The sequence below is a fragment of the Vipera ursinii genome (assembly GCF_947247035.1).
Source record: "Vipera ursinii genome assembly, chromosome: 1".
Taxonomy (NCBI): domain Eukaryota; kingdom Metazoa; phylum Chordata; class Lepidosauria; order Squamata; family Viperidae; genus Vipera; species Vipera ursinii.
Genome location: NC_139512.1, coordinates 225,819,445 through 225,839,963, shown reverse-complemented (window position 1 = coordinate 225,839,963; position 20,519 = coordinate 225,819,445). Strand labels below are relative to the sequence as shown.

At 36.3% G+C, this 20,519-nt stretch overlaps 1 protein-coding gene across 1 annotated transcript in view; it reads left to right on the top strand.

Annotated features, from left to right (window-relative positions):
- Positions 1–20,519, top strand: part of CSMD1 (CUB and Sushi multiple domains 1) — a gene marked incomplete at its 5' end in the record, with an annotated part of 1,146,395 nt that overhangs the window by 906,053 nt on the left and 219,823 nt on the right. The window contains 4 exons of the mRNA XM_083350006.1: positions 399–587; positions 3,297–3,413; positions 6,111–6,326; positions 16,280–16,468. Of these exons, the coding sequence (XP_083206132.1) occupies positions 399–587; positions 3,297–3,413; positions 6,111–6,326; positions 16,280–16,468 (711 nt within the window). The remainder of the gene's footprint in view (positions 1–398; positions 588–3,296; positions 3,414–6,110; positions 6,327–16,279; positions 16,469–20,519) is intronic.

The following is a 20,519-nucleotide window of genomic DNA, read 5'->3' as shown; positions in this document are numbered from 1 at the left end:
TTGGAGGTCTTCTAGTCCAACCCCCTGCTCAAACAGGAGACAACTATAGAATTTGAGACAAGTGGCTGTACAGTCTTCTCTTAAAATCCTCCAGTGATGAAACGGTCACAACTTCTGAAGGCAAGCTGTTCCACTGGTTAATGGTTTCCATTGTTAGGATAAGACAAAAAGTTAAAATCTAAATATGTGAGAGGATAATTAAAGAAATAAAACAGGAAAATTGGGTGTCATCTGTTAGATATATTTTTGATATTCATTTAATTATTTACTTCCTTAATCAGTACTGGAGTTTTTTGGTCCTATTTTTTAAAATAACAATTATGGAAATAACAGTACCAAAAATATTTGGGGATTTTTAATCTAATTTTGCTTGGAATTGTTTTCTCTATCCTGACCAGGTGTCACCTTGGAATCTGACTCCTGCCTTGACCCAGGAATTCCAGTAAATGGCCACCGTCATGGCAATAATTTCAGTATCCGATCTACAGTAACATTTAGCTGTGATCCAGGTTATACTCTGAGTGATGATGAACCACTTCTGTGTGAAAGAAATCACCAGTGGAATCATGCACTGCCTAGCTGTGATGGTAAGTAACTAAAGATATTATCAAAATAAGGACAATATCACAATTCTGTCTTTTCATATTTCATGCATTAATAAAATACAGAAACATTGAATTATTCGGGTTACTTGTTTTTGAAACTCCTTTTGTACATGTAAGAATCTCTGACTTACTTGTTCCTATTAATGTGCAGCTTTCTGGGAAGCATGAAAGGAAAATAATGTATAATTTAATGTTGTAGTTATGGTAGCAATTATGTACTTACTTTAACTTTTCTGAGCTGCATCTCCCAAACTGACTAATAAAACAAGCATATTAAAGCAAAAATATGTTTTGTAATAAAGCATACTTATATTAACAAAACCAATATTATAATCAATTTATACCAGAACATCTAAACATCTTAGTAAGACTTACTTATTTCAGCAAAAGCAGTAAGATCCATTCAGCAAAAATATTTGCAACTTTTAAAAAAAAGACAGCAATACTTAATAGATTCTAGATGAGAGATATTTCCTAAGTATATAGGCCCTTTTGAAAAACCACTGTCAATCAACTTTAAAAGAGCAGGCTTTGGCTGACGAATTTTCAGGAGGTTTTGAATCATTTGATAGAAAACAGGGGAAAGCAAGTTTCAAAGGGTTTATTTTTTTATAGTATTTTATGAATTTTCTATTATTACAATTCATTAGTGCTTAATGAACAATGTGTTGTCTGGGTTGATTTGTTTTGCTTAGTAATACAAGTTAGGTTGTTATTCTATCCTGTTTTTCCAGCCATTGATAAAATAAAAGAAGTACCTCAGGGTAATTAGCCAGATCAACTTACTTTTTCAGAATGTTAGTTGAGGTGTATAAATTTCAAAGGGAGGACAAAGTTTTCAGCTCAGACCTAGCTTAGAATACATTCAATATTTAGAGCAAATAGAGAAGCATTGACATATTTCAAATATAATCTGGTTTATTTATTGTCCAGTACTGTTTAAATAAAGGATTGTGAAAAGATAGGAAAGAAAGAGATATGGCCATGTACCCAACCCTTTAATTCCAGGTTAAAAATGATGTGTTAATTATTCTTTAAAGCAGGGGTCTTCAAACTTGGCCCTTTAATGACTTATGGACTTCAACTCCCAAAATTCTTCAGCCAGGCACGCTGGCTGTGGAATTCTGGGAGTTGAAGTCCACAAGTCATAAAAGGGCTAAGTTTGAAGACCCCTGCTTTAAAGACATACCCACACGATATAACTAGGCCTTCCCATAGGCAAGGTGAATTAACATCTTTCCTCCTTCTCATCCAAAGTAGATATTTTACATCTTCTCCCAATGTAAGCCTTGTTGAATATACCATGAGGTTCACTTTGGTAGCAAACTGGCACAAAGGCTGAAATCTCTCAAGTTTCTCTAGGCTGCTACCAGCTGTTGCAAGCATACCCTGCTTTTTGGTCCCTCCTGACTGTCTTCCATGCTATTTTGGTTTGTGGTGCCAACAATTATGCCATCACTAAAAATAGAATGATGCAGATTCATTTAGAAAAGCAGTAGGCCTGGATCCTTCTATCTAAACTGAACTACAGTACCTGTCAAAGCTGTTCTAATCTAGCATGCTATCTAGAAACCTTTCTGTTCCTTTATCACTATAGCCTTCATTCTTAAAACATGTATTTTGAGTTTTATTGTATGTTCTCATTGGATTAGTTAGTTCAAATATGTCAGGATACCAGAATTCAGTAAATATATTAGGTAAGTATTAAAGTACAAAGATACAGGAAAACATGCTAAACTATAGCTGCTGCCAAACTACATGTCATTTATTATGCAAAGTTGAGCAGTTATTATGATAAATAATCATTCACAAGGAAACAGCTTTTAATTGGGTTATAGACTATTTTACTTCTTTTAATCTTCACAGAGTTTCAGTTTTGATAAAGATAATAAAACAGCTGTGGTGAAAAGCATCTTCTGTTCCTTGAAAACCAAGGATGAGAAAAGAATTTAAAAATCTGTACTCCAACATGCCTTTAGTGAAACAGCCTCATAAAGTTGTTTCATATATTTGGCCCTATGCATAGATCAAAGACAACCAAGGAAATCTATAATGGTATTTATTTTTAGACATCATACTATCAAATACTCATAATTAATCTATAACTCAAGAGAAAATTAAAATTATATGAAAATAATTTGGAACTGATGCTTTTTGTATAAACCTGTTTCTTTCTCCCATGTAATCTTGTCCTCTCCTGTTCACCAAACCAGTTTACTGTCTACACAGTGCATTTGACAACGTAACCAGCTGTCCAGACCATTGACCAACATATTCTATTTTTCTCTTGTTATTCTTTTTGATACATATTCTTGTAAGATTCTTTACTATCAGGTTGCCAAGGAAACAGGACAGTCACTGGCAATTCTAAGTAGACTCCTAATGCATTAATCTGACTACTACTGCTGTTCTAATCAGTTCATTTGCTGTGATGATGTTTATAAAATTTCTGTTTCAACAGGAACCTATTATGTGTATGTAAAATGAGAACCATACAGAGTAAAGGCCTTCCTTCCTTCCTTCCTTCCTTCCTTCCTTCCTTCCTTCCTTCCTTCCTTCCTTCCTTCCTTCCTTCCTTCCTGGCAAATTTTGCACAATTTATTAGCACCTCTTCATAATGTGTCCCCCCAAAATGAAGAACTTAATCATCCCTCTTAATATTTAATTGGAATTTATTCTCTTTTGGATTAGCTCTATGTGGTGGCTATATTTATGGAAGGAGTGGAACTCTTCTGTCACCAGGCTTTCCTGATTTTTATCCCAATTCTTTAAACTGCACATGGACAATTGAAGTTTCTCATGGCAAAGGTAGGAATATTTTTTGTGTGTAATGGCATCCCACTAAGAGAATGCCTTAATCAAAAATGCAAACTCATCCATGGTTACTTAAACTATTTGAAAGGCAAGAATGAAATGTAATCATCTTAACTTACTTGGGGGGGCCGTTGAAGATAGCCAGTTCTGTTGGCTTATTCTCCTTCTTATCATTTCTAGAAAGTGGCCTAATCTCAAAATCAGAAATAAGCAAAACCATAATAATAATTCAGTGATTGTCAATAGAGCACCTGTAATGCTTGCACAGGTATTCTTTGATTCATTTTGTTTTAGTATGTTTTTTATTCAAATTGTGGAATCAAGATCAGGGGGTGATTTGCGCACATTTCATTAGGCTCACTGCCATAGGGTGTACAGTAACTATACTAAAAGTCTGTTAAATGTGTTACAGGAGCAATGTTTCCATGCAGACTGCTTGTGAGTCAGTTTTTGTGAAGTGTTAGGTGTTACTCAAATAACTGGGTTACATATTCAGATCCTCCTTCAGCCCCAAAATCTCACTCAATAGATTTGGGACAATTATTATTTGCAACTTGACTTACTTTATAGGCTTGCTGTAAAGACCAAATTGAAGATGGTGTGCTTTGTATGTTGCCTTGCAATCTTTGCAGGAAAGGCAAGATAGGTATCTAACAAATAATTCAATTTTATGCTTATTAAGATACTTGTAGGACAGATCTTAGACAAAATGAAAATCTCAGAGAAAATGAGTCACTAATCATTAATAGAGATTTCAGATTCAGTAATTTCAGATTCATGACTTTAAAATATTATCACTTATCAACACAGAAAACTTTTATACATCCATGCATAGTTTATTTACGTCAAAATCTAGCTTAAAATTGTGGTTCTGATTCCACAAAGGCATGTTCTGGCTTCATAATTACTGTAATGAAAATGAATGCAGATAAATATAAAATGTTTTTGTCATAGGCTAATAGTTTTTGAAAACAGAAATCTTGCCCACATTTTTTTTCTTATGACATATATCTGTAAACTCAGCATGGCTGGCTCAGGAATTCTGGGAGTTGAAGTCCACGAGTCATAAAAGAGCCAAGGTTGCCTACCCTTGTCCTATACTATAGTTGGACAATTCTCAAAACCAATATGTTGCCTACCCCTGGTATAGGATAAAATGGTTATGACAATGAATATGCTTAGGGTTAGAGTAGAGATTGGTGAATAATTTTTATTTTCTTTACTGTCACAATATTTATTTATTTTTATTTATTTAATTAGATTTCTATACCGCCCTATTCCCGAAGGACTCAGGGCGGTTTACAGGGCAGCATAAAATACAATATAAAGATAGTATAAAATTAAAACAAATTAAATTAATTAAGCCCAGCAATTAAAACAATGTTTAAAAAGCTAAAACCCCTTCAGTCCAGGCCTGATAAATCGAAAAGCCAGGTTTTCAGGTCCTGGCGAAATGAACGCAGATCGGGGGCCGTCCGGAGTTCCACAGGTAAATCATTCCAAAGGGCAGGCGCGCCCACAGAGAATGCCCTCCCTCTGGGGATCACCCACCGGCACTCCCTAACCAGTGGCACCCTAAGGAGGGCCTCTCTATGGGAGCGCACAGGACAATGGGAAGTTGATGCTGGCAGCAATATGATATATTCTGAGTATTACCTATTAGCAATGAATATTTTGTGATATAATAGGCATGCAGTAGTAGCAGTGGGTTTCTACTATGAACAGAAGCAGCCAAATCAATTTTGGAATGAAAGACAGGCCTAGAACCTTTGGCACTAGCTGCTCTCTTAATTGCAGCAGCAACTGATCTCACTCTCTGTAGAACTATAGCAACTGTAGCCCAGCCTGAAGTGGAGAGGCCACAGCTGCATGGGAATTGAGATGTGACTTGGCTATGACATGGCTCTTTGAGTATCTGCCATGATAAATGCGCCTCCTGGCATTCCCTTCCCTGACTCAAAAGCCTTGTTTTGGAGGAAGGGGGAGGCAATGGCAGCTTTAGGGCTGAGGAAAGTATATTGGTGCATTACTTGCTGGGATTCTCATGGTAGAACTAAGCTCAATACTAAACTCTTAGTGTCATGGTTCCAACAGATGAAACCCTTCAAAAGAACTTCGAGGCATTATTTTCCTTAAAGAATCTTTTATTCTGGAAACAAAGTATCGGTGCTACATAGTTGAACCCCAAAACTAAATTCCCCTCCCCTGGAGACAAAGTAACAAAGTACAATTCCCACCGCCAAGGAACAGTCATAAAGCACATTCCACAATTAGCTTGAAGCGCAGGCTTTCTCCCCAGCTCTCCAGCCCATCAAAACATTATCAGCTCTGGACCCAGTTTGTTCTTGGATTCCCATGGCTGAGTTATTATTATTATTATTATTATTATTATTATTATTATTATTATTATTATTATTATTATTATTATTATTATTATTATTATTATTATGACTAACTGAACTCTGATCCCAATCCCCCCCTCCCACCACCAACTAATTCTAAAAGCATAGAGAAAATGGCTGCATTTTCATCTGTTGTCAAAGCAAGAACATCCGATGTTAACAGCATTGACACTTAGCTTTTTAGGATTATCGGTGGTTCAGCTCAAGAGTCCAGGTTGCAAAGTAGTTTTTGTCATATTTAAGTTATCCTGAATCCCAAAAGCAAAACGTTCTTTTCTCATCCTCCTAGGTGTCCAACTGATCTTCCACACTTTTCACTTGGAGAGCTCCCATGACTATTTTCTCATCACAGAAGATGGGAGCTTTATAGAACCCGTGGCAAGATTAACCGGATCTGTTTTACCTCCAACCATTAAAGCTGGGCTCTTTGGAAACTTTACTGCACAACTTCGATTCATTTCTGACTTTTCCATCTCCTATGAAGGTTTTAATATAACATTTTCAGGTAAATATGTGCAAATAGTTGCTTTGTCAATTATTTATGCTTATATTAATTATTAAACAGCAAATACAAAGGGGTATTAGGTTCTACATGTTGACTAATAAACTACTTAATCTAGTTCTTTGTTAACTTTTAAAGTGCTCTCTGCTTAGTGCATATGTATTTACTTCACTGGAAGTTCTATTTATAGTGATATCTCTTACATACATACATACTTCATTATCACTATTCTCACTCTGCTTTGGATCTAAGATGGTTCAAACAACTAATTTATTAATATTTTTGATACCAGGTTTGGTAGAAAGGTGTTTGTCAATTCTATCCAAAGCAATTATGAAATATCACCTTACGGTAAAAAAATATATAGAAAAGAGATACTGTACATGGAAAAATATGCTGGAGGATTTGTGTGTGTGCATTTGTGCATGCATGCACACATCCCTTCATATCAGTATAGACTCTGACAACTGCCTGAATTTGTCCCAGCAGTTTTCTTGGCAAGATTACAAAAGTCTCTAGCCCTTGCTTTCTTCCTTTCTTCCTGAAAGAATATGACTGACCCATGTTCATACAGCTTGTTTTTTTGCATAAGGCAGGATTAGAACTCAGATCTCCTGGTTTGTAGCAAAGTGGCTTAACACCAATTGTCATGTTCAAATGGCTAGGATTCAGGGTTTTTTCTCAACTTTTTGGAATTGTGTTCAGGCTTAGTAATATAAGATACCTCTGAATAGATATCCAAAGGGTTATTTGGCTTTGACAAAATATTAAGTGAAGCACCCTCTCAAAACTACTTCACTGGACAACCCCTGGTTTGTAAGACTAAAATAGAGCAGATACTGTTTTTCCTTGCCTAATCCAAATGCTTTTTCAACTGTCTTCTGGCTGTTGCCAATGTTGGTTCAGATTGCAAAGAAACATGAAATATATCTTACTGAGCAAAACATGTGCCTTATCAAAGAACACTGTTTCATTTTTGTAGCATTAGTGTCTTCACTGAGACAAATGCAAAGCCATTTTGAAGATATTCTAAATTTTTCATTCTCTTTGATTGACCTAAGTCCATGGCTCATTTCAAGAAATTACGAAAACAATTTCAGAAAGTTATGCATAAAATGACAGTTGTTACTTTGATTACCAATAACTTTAAGAACCAATAAAAATATCTTGTTACATGGTAATGTTCTCCAACTTACTCATTCTATTCATATAAAGATTTTCATTTCACTTTTCTATACATATGCATAAGGTATATTACATGAATTTGAAGATCACAGTGTGATAAAATAAAAATTGTTTGAAAGAAGCAGAAGCAAAAATTGAAGTATTGCCTTGCTTAAATATTAGGCACTTAACAGACAACATTCTGCCAGAATAAAAATGTTTTATTATTTGAGAAAAGGTATTGAGAAAGGTATTCAGAAATGGGAATATCTGCATTTCATAGCCTATGCTATCAATATAGAAGAAGCTAATGAGAAGTTCTATACCAGACGTGTCAAACACAAGGCCCGGGGGCCAGATCCGGCCCACGAGGTGGTTTCATGTGGCCCACAAAGCCATCCTGGAAACAGTGAGGGAACGGCTCCCACTGCCTTGGCCCTGGCCCAGAGACCCTCCTTCTGCCAGAGACCCTCAGATCTGTCCGACTCCTGCCCAGGCCCCCCTAGGCACCCTTGATGCGAACGATGTAGAGCTGGCCACGCCCACCCAGTAGGCCATACGCACTCTAGCCACACCCACCCAGCAGGCCACGCCCACCCTGGCCATACCCACCCGGCCCCCTGAGGGCAACTACAATGCTGATGCGGCCCTCAATGAAATTGAGTTTGACACCCCTGTTCTATACTATACTACAGTCAGCCATATGCCTTCTTCATGACAAGGCTGCAATGAAAGAATGGTAGGGGAGAGAGTGTCTTTGCCTGCATCCTGACCCCATGACATTTAGGGTTTAATGAAAGCTATTGAATTGTGCCTAGGAACAAATTAGCAACAAGGGCAGATAGAGCTGGAGAGTATAAAGTATCTGGAGAGTTTAAAGAATCAGGAAGAAGGATCAGAAAAATTAAAGAGGGAACACTAGGAACATTACAGACAGTTTATTATAGTCTTAACTAATTTAGGTAGAACTTTCAATTAAAATCTCAATTTATGAATTTCAAAACCATTTGGGAAAATCACATTGCAACTCATTCTGTCTCAGAAACAGAACATTTTTGAGACAAGCCTATGGACTTTCGAACAGATGAAAAAAACAAAAACATTTCTCTCATGCCTGTTTGCAATCACAGCCAGATGCATTTTTGCTTTTAGAAACGGTACAATACATATGGCTTTTATATGGTGTGATCTTTTTTCAAAGATCATATGATGAATGTGACAATCCCTCCTAGTCAGTTAAACTTTGTTACTAACTCACAAGCCCTACTAGTGCCTCACTCTGAATGGTGATCTGAATGCATTCCTGTTGCCAAGGAAACTGTGTTGATATTTTTGTTTTATTATGTGGAATTAGCTATTTTATTGCCAGGAATAATGCATTGTATTGATTTAGCTCTATTCTCACATTAGCCTAATTCTATTATCAGAAAAAGATTACTGGGGAAAAAAAAACACTTTAATATGATATTGAAGTTAGATTCAAGAATGCTGGTGTTTATGTGGGGAAATAAGATTTATGCACAGTATTTACTATAATAAAAATAAACTGGTGCTATTATTTTAAAAAATAAAATATATTTTATAGACACATACAGTATATTAGAAAAGCGGGTGAGAAGGAAAAAGCAGGTGAGAAGGTCAAAGAAAGCTTCAGCATTTTCTATATCTTGAAACAATGTGAATACAGGTTAATATAACGTCAGTATAATATGAAGAGTAAGAAAGCAGAAGAAATAATTCATGGTTAAGATTTAATAATGACCATCAGATTTAAAAGGAAAAATATATTGAGAAGGATTTTCCAGAGAAGTTGTCAATAGAAAAGTGAAATCCTTCATAACACCAAAACAAATCTCACTAAAACCACCTTTTTCACAGCCTATTTGTACTTAGCATTTTACTTTATGGGTTTGTAAATTACTTTTTTAATCATCTTGCCAATTGATTATTACCTACTTAACTGGCCAAATGTACTACTGGAACACAGAAAGGGAGAGAAATGCTAAGGTGATAATATTGAAATAGCATTTCAAAAGTGCATAAAAGCTGATCATCTTGCTACAGGGCAAATTTACTTGATTTCTTATTCCAAGGTTTGTGATCATAGCACACGTCTAATACATTGAGATTCTAGAAAAATATCCTATTTAACTTGTACTTGATATTTCACCACATATTTTTTACTAACAATTGCTAGGTTCAGTGCATTATGTTTACAAAGCAGTGCATAAGACTCTCTCCATGTGTTTGTGTTTGTATGTTTCCTGGTTTACCGTATAAAAACTATTTTTTTCCTTGACTACAAAAATATATCAAGGGGAAAAATATTATGCAAGACTTACTTTGACTTCCGTACCTGCTTGACTTTCAAAGACTGCAGTTCTATGCAGTAAGATGAGTCTGCACATGCAAATTAATTCACACTGATTTATGAGAGAGAGAGAGAGAGAGAGAGAGAGAGAGAGAGAGAGAGAGAGAGAGAGAGAGAGAGAGAGAGAGAGAGAGAGAGAGAGAGAGAGAGAGAGAGAGAGAGAGAGAGAGAGAGAGAGAGAGAGAGAGATGAATGAAAACCTTGAAGAAAATAGTGGTGGGTGGTATATTGCTAAGAAAATTTCAGGGACATTTATTGATATATTTTTGTCAGCTACTAATCAACACCCTTTAGGCAAACACTGTAATCTCTTAAGTCATTGCAGTAGTTCAGCAGATAAAGTATTGGTTTCCTTCCTTAACACCAAATCAGAGTTCTTTTTTTGTTTCACTCAGGGCAAATGCTGGTCTAATCCAAATGCCAATACAACAATTGGCATTCTGAAAAGTACTCCAGCAGGTACTTCATCATTAGATTTGGTGTCACGCAAGGGCATTGAACAGTATAGCCAACTGAAGAGAAAAGCAGACTTCGGGTTGCCATTGTTGCAAGACATTGTAGTATAGGGGTTTTCAAACTTGGCCCTTTTATGATTTGTGGACTTCAACTCCTAGAATTCCTCAGCCAGGCACACTGGCTGAGGAATTCTGAGAGTTGAAGTCCACAAATCATAAAAGGGCCAAGTTTGAAGTCCCCTGCTGTAGTAGATAAGCTGTTTTATGAGCATCAGTATGTTTGTGTCTGTATGGAAATCAGGATAGAAAAAGCAAATCTGCTTACTTTCCATTTCCCATGCATTCCACCTAAGTTTCCATGATTAATCTCTTTGTATATGCTTAAATCTATATGTAGCTAATTAAATACATATATTTTTAAATAAAGTACAGAAAACCTAGAGAGCAGGGCTTCTGAACTTCGTTCTGAAACTAGGTCAAGAGACTAGAGAAAGAAAGCTTACAGTTTAAGCATACAGCAGTTGGCGGCATCCCAGCCTGCTACCCAACCATTTTGCTCAGAGGAACAGATGGGAGGAATTTGTTCTAGAATGTTTTTTTTCCCTCCATAGTTTCCTGTCAGATCTGGCCTATTTTTTAAACTTGACTTTTTTTCATCAGCTTCTTTCTTTAAACCAAACTTGGTCCTCTTTTGTTCTGTTTTCAGAGATTTATCCTGCTGACAGACAGAGACCTAAAGTTCTTTGCATAATGTTGTTTCCAACATTTGATTATGTTCATTAGGCTTGTATAACTTTAGGTAAAAACCAGCTCACCACTGGAAGCATCTAATGCTACCAGTAGAGAGGAATTACCTAAAAGTACTTCTGATGCATTGAAGCAACCTGAAGCATATGGAAATAATTTGACAATCCATATAACATGTGGAATGGGAAAGCCTTTGAAAGCAGGTTTGGCACTGCTCCTTCGGTTGTCAGCTACCACATGAGGAAAAAAGATAATACCTTTAAGGCACATCTCCTTCCCTTTCTTCTTTTATTGCTTTCCAGCACATTACCATATTAAAATATTCCTTACTATGTTATGCTGAAACAAGAGACACAAGGTTACATCGTTCCCATGTACATCTGCATCTCTGCAATATTTCTTTTTCATTTGTGTGCCCTGTGTTGCTTGTCATATAACTGAGTAAAATAAAAGCATCCTAGGCTTGAAGATGATGTTTGACGACCCTGTGGTCCGTTTTTGTAGTTTTTTTGACAGCAGTATGGATCTAGATGTTTGGTATAAATAGCAGTGATATCAAAACAAGCAAAGGTGCATCGTGATTCATATTGGGAACTGTAGTGTTTTGGATTTTGCTCCCAAACATGGCATGAAACTGTGTAAGCTGTGAGGTATGGATTGTTATAATAATTGCTATAATTTTGTCATTCCACCAAAACAACTTACATTCTGGATGACCATGAATATGGAAGGGGTTTGTCATTTGCCTTCTGGGGTCTCTCTCTCTCTCTCTCTCTCTCTCTCTCTCTCTCTCTCTCTCTCTCTGTGTGTGTGTAAATTTTTGGCTTGCTAACAAAGAATAAAGGGAGACCAATATGATCATTTCAAACTTATTTGTTCTCATCAGTCAGCCATACCCTTCTGAGATTCGAACCTGGGCCGACTGCATCTTAAGCAGTTGTTTTAACCCCTAGGCCACAGGCTCTCTCTCTCTCTTTGTTAGCTGAGAAGCAAGGGAGATATGTGTTAAATGTTTGTTAAGCATTCAGAATACACTTGCTTGGTCCCAGACATGGGACAAATCTTATATTACTATATCTGTCTGTCTGTCTGTCTATCTATCTATCTATCTATCTATCTATCTATCTATCTATCTATCTATCTATCTGTCTGTCTATCTATCATCTATCTATCTATCTATCTATCTATCTATCTATCTATCTATCTATCTATCTATGCAGTGCTTTTTTCTAAAAAAAAGGTGCAGGAACTCTCATCTTGGCGGGTGCAGGAGGCGGGGGTGCAGTGCTGCTGCGGTCATGGGTGTGAGGGGTGTTGGTTGTGGGCTGCCCCCTGGGGCCAGAGCTGGCACAGCTGGTGCTGTGGGAGCAGTGGGGCCCGCTCTATATGTTGGGGCTGTGCGGGGCGGGTGGTGGAGGCAGTGTGGGCCAGGCAATGCAGGGTGGCCACTTAGGCACACAGGGTGAGGCGACGGTGGCAACGGTCCAGCACAAGGTAGGCCACCAGCCTGGGTGTCATGGGTGAGCAGAAGGAAGGAGTGCACATGGACTCCGCAGAACCCACCTCCCACTCCTTGTTCTCTCTTACTTACCTAGTTGAGATGGTGTAGTAGGGCAGCAGGGAGGTATGCAAAGTTCTTGCCAACTTGCCTTCGCTGCAGACAACTTGTCAGTGCAACGTTTGCTGGCCAGGTCTTTTGGCATGCTCAGCAGCAATTTCTATTGGCTTCCGAAAGCCAATAGTCTTTTGAAAGCCAATAGAGGGAGTAGGATAGCTTGTGCAAAAGCTTTTTTGTGTGTGTGTGCAAAAAAGGGTGCCAGAACGGCATTCTGGGCGTTCTATGAGAAAAAATGCCCTGCTTTTATGTTTTAATCTTATGATTTTTAAAAATATTGCCACGTGGATTGCATAAAAATATTATATAATCAGTAAATAAAGGTAGAACATATGTTAAATATACATCAAATGATAATATGCTTCTCTACAAAGTCAATTCTTGCTCAATGACAGACCAAGGAGTTAACTGGGAAAGGCAAGAGGAAAATCTAGAAGAGGTCTGTGTAACTTGTAGAAGGGAAAGGCCCACACTGATACATTAAAAATCTTTGTGGTCTGCAAAGGAATGCTGGTGGGCTAATCAATGATCTGGTGACTAGAGGAGCATCTACAGTGTTGGAGTTCATGGTCATGGTAAGCCATGGAGGCACTAGGCAACATGACCTTCAGGGCAGTGGTGGTGATTTTATTACTTTTTTTTAAAGTCTGTGCTCTGTCCAAGGGTGCTTGGTAGGCTGCATGTACAGGCCTGGTCTAGAATTTATTTTGGAGCATTCAACGATCTAGAGCAGGCATGTCAAACTCATTTTGTTTGAGGTAACTTCTTATAAAATAATTGCCATTAATTTGTTTTAATAAAATATTTTAAATCAATTTTTCAATTGATTTCAAATTAAATGAATTATATTGGTTCACAATGAGATTTTCTTTTAGTACAATTGTCAAATGCAATAAACTGGTTTTAGGTATCTGTGTACACTAATTATTTCAACAGCAATACATTTTAACAACATATTCTATTTGTAAGTGAATGCAAATGCAAATTATACCATTTTTTGTGCAAAAATAAAACAAAATAACAGATTTAAGAGCTGTTATCATTAGTTTCCTTAGATAAAAAATAATTCCATCTTCCAAAACTTTGTTATACTGTATTTAACGAACAGATGCTTCGGTACTAAAAAAAAGACTGACTACATTTGATTGTGTATCACCATGGCATTAAAACAAAATTCGAACAGTGTATGAAAAATAAAGGTTCCCTAAACGTCTGCTGGCTATATCTATACATTTTGTTTGATAGCACTCTATTGCCTTCTTTTTAGCCTTTTTTCAACTTCCCAGCTTAAAAAAGGCAAGGCACTGGGAGCTGAAAGTTGCAGAGACTGTTTAAGCAAGTTGCTAAGCAACCTGTTCACACTTGGCCCTGCTTACCCTCCCACTTTTAAATTAGCCTGTACGGATTGCATTTCCTTTGATTTGAGCCATCTGAAGGCCTGTCACTGCGATGCATTCTGCTGCTCTGCAACCTGGCATCCTGGGGAGAATTTGGCGCTCTGAACAGTTTCCTTCAGCTTTTTGTGTGTGTTTGTGTGTGTGCAAAAAAAAAAAAAAAGGCGCCAGAACGCCATTCTGAGTGTTCTTTGGGAAAAAAAAAGCCCTGGATATATCACATATAATTGAAGATTGTAATTACTTGCATGTGCATGTTCAGCAAGTATGATGTATTTGTGCTGGCATTTCTAGGCCTCTTTCCAACCACATCCAGAAAAAATTGTAACAAACATTGGAATTCTCAAGGCCATGTTTGGTATTTCCCAGCAATCTGTTACTGGAAGGAAAAAGCAATCCCTGCTGTGTTACTGATCCCAGAGAAGCATTTGCATGTATGCAGGTATCCTTAGGGTGCCATAGTTATGGATGAGAAATATTGGTTGCAAAGTTGGCATTTCAGGATGTAATACAGATATTTTGGACTTATTTTTGTTTCTTTGCATGTTTGATATTTTTAAAAAGGCATATGCTACTGACTTCGCTTATTCACATATGTAACATCTTTTGCTAGGATACATGACCACTGCTTTTTCAGAATGTGAAAAGTGAAAGATTGTAACTAAATTTTTTTTAATGTACAGATAATACCACCAGAAATTATTTTAGCCTTTTTAATAAATGTTGTTATTGATGTTAAGCTCACCATGGAAAACATCATATATTGTTATGTATATACTAGGTTAATTATTTAAAGACTGAAGTGCAATATAACTAGATTCTAAATAATCTATTTTTCAAAACCCACAACAGTCCAAACAGTAAAAGTAATGTCCAAATTAAGAATATTTCATTCTTAAGAATTGTTTAATTTAAAGTGGTTTAGTTGTAATAGATGGTTAGTTTCAAAATAATTTTCAAGAGTATGTACAAAAGATACTATTTTTCCCCAGCATCAGCTAAATTAGACATATTACATTGAGAAAAATGTTTCTCATTTCTTTCCTGTTACCTTTATTGATTTCATTGCAGAGATGTTAACATAGGAAATAGATTATTTTGTTATCTAATTTTACCTTCCAAAAGACAGAAGCAGATGAAAAATGTGAGGTTCTTTCCTGTTGGCTTTTTTGAATTAGCTGTTTTAGATTCTAAAAGTTTAGTTCCTAAAGAAGTAACCCTGTAAATAATTTTAATGTCTTCCTCTAGTGCAGGCTCTTTTATGACTCAAGGACTTCAACTTCCAGAATTCCTGAGCCAGCATGGCTCAGCTTGAAACCTCTCCCTTTCCCTTCAGCATGTCTGGCTCAGGATTGCTGGGAGTTGAAGTCCATGAGTCATAAAAAAGGGCCAAGATTGCCTAGCCCTGCAATAGGCTTTCAGAGGGAGCTTTTTTTTTTAAAGGTACCGGAATGCCGTTCTGAGCATTCTATGAGAAAAAAAGCCCTGTATCTATATCTGTCTGTCTGTCTGTCTGTCTGTCTATTTATCTTATTTCCTCTTAAAATTCACTAGTAGTCTTTCATTCAAGTTACTAAAGAGGCTCAACACAATTTAACATTCCAGACCTAGACATGGTCAATCAGCTGTTGCTACTTGTAGAAATTCTGTTTATAATATTACTTATAATAGAAAAGTAGGCACAGGAAATCATCGACTTATGATCACAGTTGACCTCAAAATTTCTATTGCTAAGAAAGGCAATAAGAGAGTTATGCCCCATTTTATGACTTTTCTTGCCACAGCTGTTCAGTAAATCACTGCAGCTATTAAGTTAGTAACATGGTTGTTAAGTGAATCTGGCTTCCCCATTCACTTTGCTTGTCAGAGGGTCCCAAAAGGTGATCACATGACCTTGGGACACTGCAACTGTCATAAATATGAGCCAGTATCTAAGCATCTGAATTTTGATCATGGGGATGCTGCAGCGGTCATAAATGTGAAAAGTTTCAGTGTTGTCATAACATCAAACGGTCACTAAACGTATGGTTTTAAGTCGAGGACTATTTGTATATATTTAGTAAATATCTCTGCATTAAATATTGAAATAACTATACAGTTTAACTGATTGTTCTGGGAAATCTAAGTTCCTCTTGCACTGGGTGGGGGAAGCAAGATACTTATTCTTAAAATATTTGGTTTCATCTTTGTTTTTGATTTCTTGTTGGAAGAATATGATCTGGAGCCTTGCGATGACCCTGGAGTTCCTGCCTTCAGTCGACGCATAGGATTTCATTTTGAAGTTGGAGATTCCTTGACATTTTCTTGTTTTCCTGGATATCGTTTGGAAGGTGCGATCAAGCTTACCTGCCTGGGTGGTGGCCGTCGAGTATGGAGTGCACCTCTGCCAAGGTGTGTGGGTAGGTGGTCACATGCTTTCATTTCATTCATCAAATTGTTTCTGGCACATGAAGCAGGCAAAAATCAAAGGTGTGAAAAAACCCATTAATTTATGTGGCTTTGATGCATACATTACATTGTAGTTTGCTAAATTACTCAGGAAATTATTTTAAATACAGTTAAATACTTTTTTCTGGTTATTGATCATAATGAATGATTTGATAAAGTAATACTTTTAAAAATACTTTAAAATAATAGTTAAATTAATAACCATGGATCGAACAGCTGTTCTTCTCTTATGAAATGGTCATAGATGATAAATATATTAAGGAATGGCAGTCTATAAATTTTATATTTTTGTACATATTATTTACCAGGATATAGAAGCTTTCATAAACAAAATTTGATTTGAATGTACCCAACAATTCATATTAATTGTTAGATTGAACATTCCTAAATTGTTTTTAGTAAATAATTAAAATTTGTGTAAGTTTATATGAGTTTGAATGCATATATCTTTCTCTTCTTTCAAATAGTAAATAAATCATAAACAGAACAATAGTACTGATTATATTTATAAATTCAATATCTTGTGCCAAACTCTTTATTTTTGTGTGTGTGTGTGTGTGTGTGTGTGTGTGTGTGTAAATGAATGTGGTAACATTTTTACTATCATGCTTATGATGAATCAATGCATACTATAGCCTGTCAATCTTTTTAGACTTATTCCATAGGTGGCATAATAGAATAATCACTATAAATCTAGTCTTGCAAAAGAAAAGTTTTAGTGTGAAACTTGCCAGAAACTTTTTTAATTACTATATTTTCCTAATATTCCATTTCTTTGTCTTTTTATATTTTTTTAATGACTCAGTGTACCATTTTATCATTTTTCCTGTCACTAGAGGTGAAAGGATTTCACCTCCAGTTCCCAAAAGCTCATACGTTATTTGGGAGCTGAGGGTGAAACTTTCTACCTCAGATGATGGATAAAAGGGGAAATGGGCTTTTCCTCCTCCTCATATTTCTTCCAAGCACAGGTAAAATAGAAAACTCAGGGAAAGGAAAATAATTGATGAAAATAATATTTCTGAAGGGTCATGCAAGCAACCTGTATTTATAAGGCAAGAGCTATAATTATTGTGTTGTTATAATGCTCATGGCAAGAGCAGCATTAAGAGATATTAGAAATAGGGCAATAAGAAGGATTTTTTTTTAAAAAAAGCTAGGTCTAGAGACAGGATTTTCTTAACCTAATTAAGAGTCAAGGTAATATGAGTAATATACAGGATCAGCTTAAAAGGTAAGGGGATATGCCTGAAGAAAATTGTATTTGAGCTTTTTCCTTCTTCCGTAAGTGACTGACATTATCAAAGCAAAACTACATCAATTATCTCGAACTTTTACTGTAGCATTTAAAAAAAAAACACACACACACAAATTTTATGATTTGAAATCAATTGATTTCAGTTAAACAGTTCAGTCCTTTACAAACTTAGACTTGTTTTGCATTCCAAATAGAAGACAGAGAGCCATAGAGGGGTTTTTAGGGTACTATTCAGCAACAATTTCAAGAACATGTTTTAAGCCCAGGGAATGAAGAAAACATTAGAACAAACCTCAAACTGGCTCCCCCTGGACTCCCCAAAGTATAAGAGGAAGGGAAGGGAAAATGCAGTCAGGTTTTCAAGATTCTGTAACTAAAACCTATATAAATTAATTAGAAATCAAATTATTACTGAGGAGTCCATTTCCTGGTCTAGTCTATCTTGAAGGGACAACATGAAATACCTAGCTGGAAGTACAGTCTAATGACCCTCCTGCAAATTATGCAATTATTAATGTCAAGCTTTAGGATTCCTAAAGGTGAGGTGGTAGTCGTACAGTTTTTTGATGCATAACTATATTCTCCATTCATTCTGATAGTGTATTGGAATGACTCTGCCATACAAAAAGCCTATAGACTAACCTGAATTTATCTTGAATAATTACTCAGTTAAAACAGTCTAAGCAAAAAGAATATTGGGAAAAGAGATAGGTGAGGAAGTCTTGTGGCTGAGCGGATTTCATAGCTAACAAGTAACGTTGCAGGTAGTCCTTGACTTACAACAGTTCTTTGAGTGAATATTCAAAGTTACAACAGCACCAAAAAAGTGACTTATGACCATTTTCAACTTACAACCGTTGCAGCATCCCCACAGCCACATGAAGAAAATTCAGATGCTTGGCAACTGACTCATATTTATGATGGTTTCAGTGTCCCCGGGGTCATGTGAACACCTTTTGCAATCTTCTGACAAACAAAGTCAGTGAGGAAGCCAGATTCACTTAACACTCTTATTACTAACTTAACAGCTGCAGTGATTCACTTAACAACTGTGGCAAGAAAGGTTATACAATGGGGAAAATTCACTTAACAAATTTTGGACTCAATTGTGGTTGTAAGTCAAGGACTACCTGTGTAGGAAAGAAATGAAAGAAACTCTTCAATAAACTGGCTTTTGAAATTTTATTACACTTTAGGAGAAAATGTTTTCACTATCTTCTCTATCTTTATAGAAATGCAGCTGACAAGCTCTTTAAACTTGTCATTCTTTAACTACCGTTGTTATCATCTCACAAATTAAAAGCCATGTAAAAGGAGTGATTTGTTCTTTTCTCTATGCATAGATATAGGTAATGCAATACAAACTGTTCGATTATTACAGTAAACAATGACAAACGGCATCTGCTCCTTGATCAGCCAATACTGTAGATAAACTCCATATTTTATAAAGTACTATTATTCATATCTGTGTTTCTCTGCTGGGAAACCTGGGAAAATGTTGGAAAATGTTGTGTTAGGTAGAAAACTATTTTTCTATCTAAAGCCATTATTCCAAGAGGATGGCAGAGGGAGGAAACATGGGCCTTATAAAGTTAATAATTCAACTGAATTAATTATCAACTGCTTTATCAGATGTCACAGTTATTACATAAACAAATATATTTATTTTGTGATAAGTATGCCTGGATGCATCTAATAAATCATAAGCAAAACAGTGATCACTAGCAAGCAGATTTAGCATTTCCTACTAGATTTAATTCCAGGGAATTGGATTGGGTTAACTATCACTACCAGGAAAACTACATATATGGTTCTGCATCTCTACTTTTTGAACTGTTAATCATGTAGCCTGTCATACCTCACATGGTTGTGTAGGATCAAGAAACAGCTACTCAGTCTTGAGTAAGATATCTTCAGTGGTAGTCTTGAGGTAACTACAGAAGCTTTAAGAGGAATTTCTAACCCTTAACCCTTGGTGGCACAGTGGTTAGAATGCAGTATTGCAGGCTAATTCTGCTGACTGCCAGCAGTTCAATTCTGACCAGCTCAAGGCTGATTCAGCCTTTTATCTTTCTGAGGTCAAGTAAAATGAGGACCCAGATTGTTGGGGGCAGTAGGCTGACTCCGTAAACTGCTTAGAGAGGGCTGTAAAGCACTATGAAGTGGAATATAAGTCTAAGTACTATTGCTATTACTAAGAGGGAGGGGTGGGTTTTTTTGATAATTTGAAACATTTCTCAGATATGTTTTCAGACAACCAAGGCTGAGTTGTTCTTTATATGATAAACAATCAGTAGAGTCATTTTTTTGTTTCTTGATTCTTTATGTTTACTTTCCATTCCATTTCACTTCTAGCTTCCCTGTGATCTCTCCAATAATCCTAAATTCATTTTTCCACAAATTATTTGAAGCATACTGAAAGGACTTGTGTATGAACCGAATTGTAATTTGCAATCTGGGAGATGGTAAATGCCCCTTTTGATTTTCACTTTTACTTCTGTGGGGAAAAGGAAATTATTTTCAGATAAAAAGCTGTTAAAAATTAAATGAGCTTTCAACCCTCCCTTCTCTTATGTCTGTCTGTTAAGTTTCACTATAAACCAGGATTATTATGATTATTACTTTTGAGAAGCATGTTGGGATTACAGTCCCATCATGTAGACAAGGTTATATATTTTGTCTAGTGGTTATGATGCTCACCAAGAGATGGTGAGTTTTAGTTCTGCCTTAGTCATGAAAGCCAG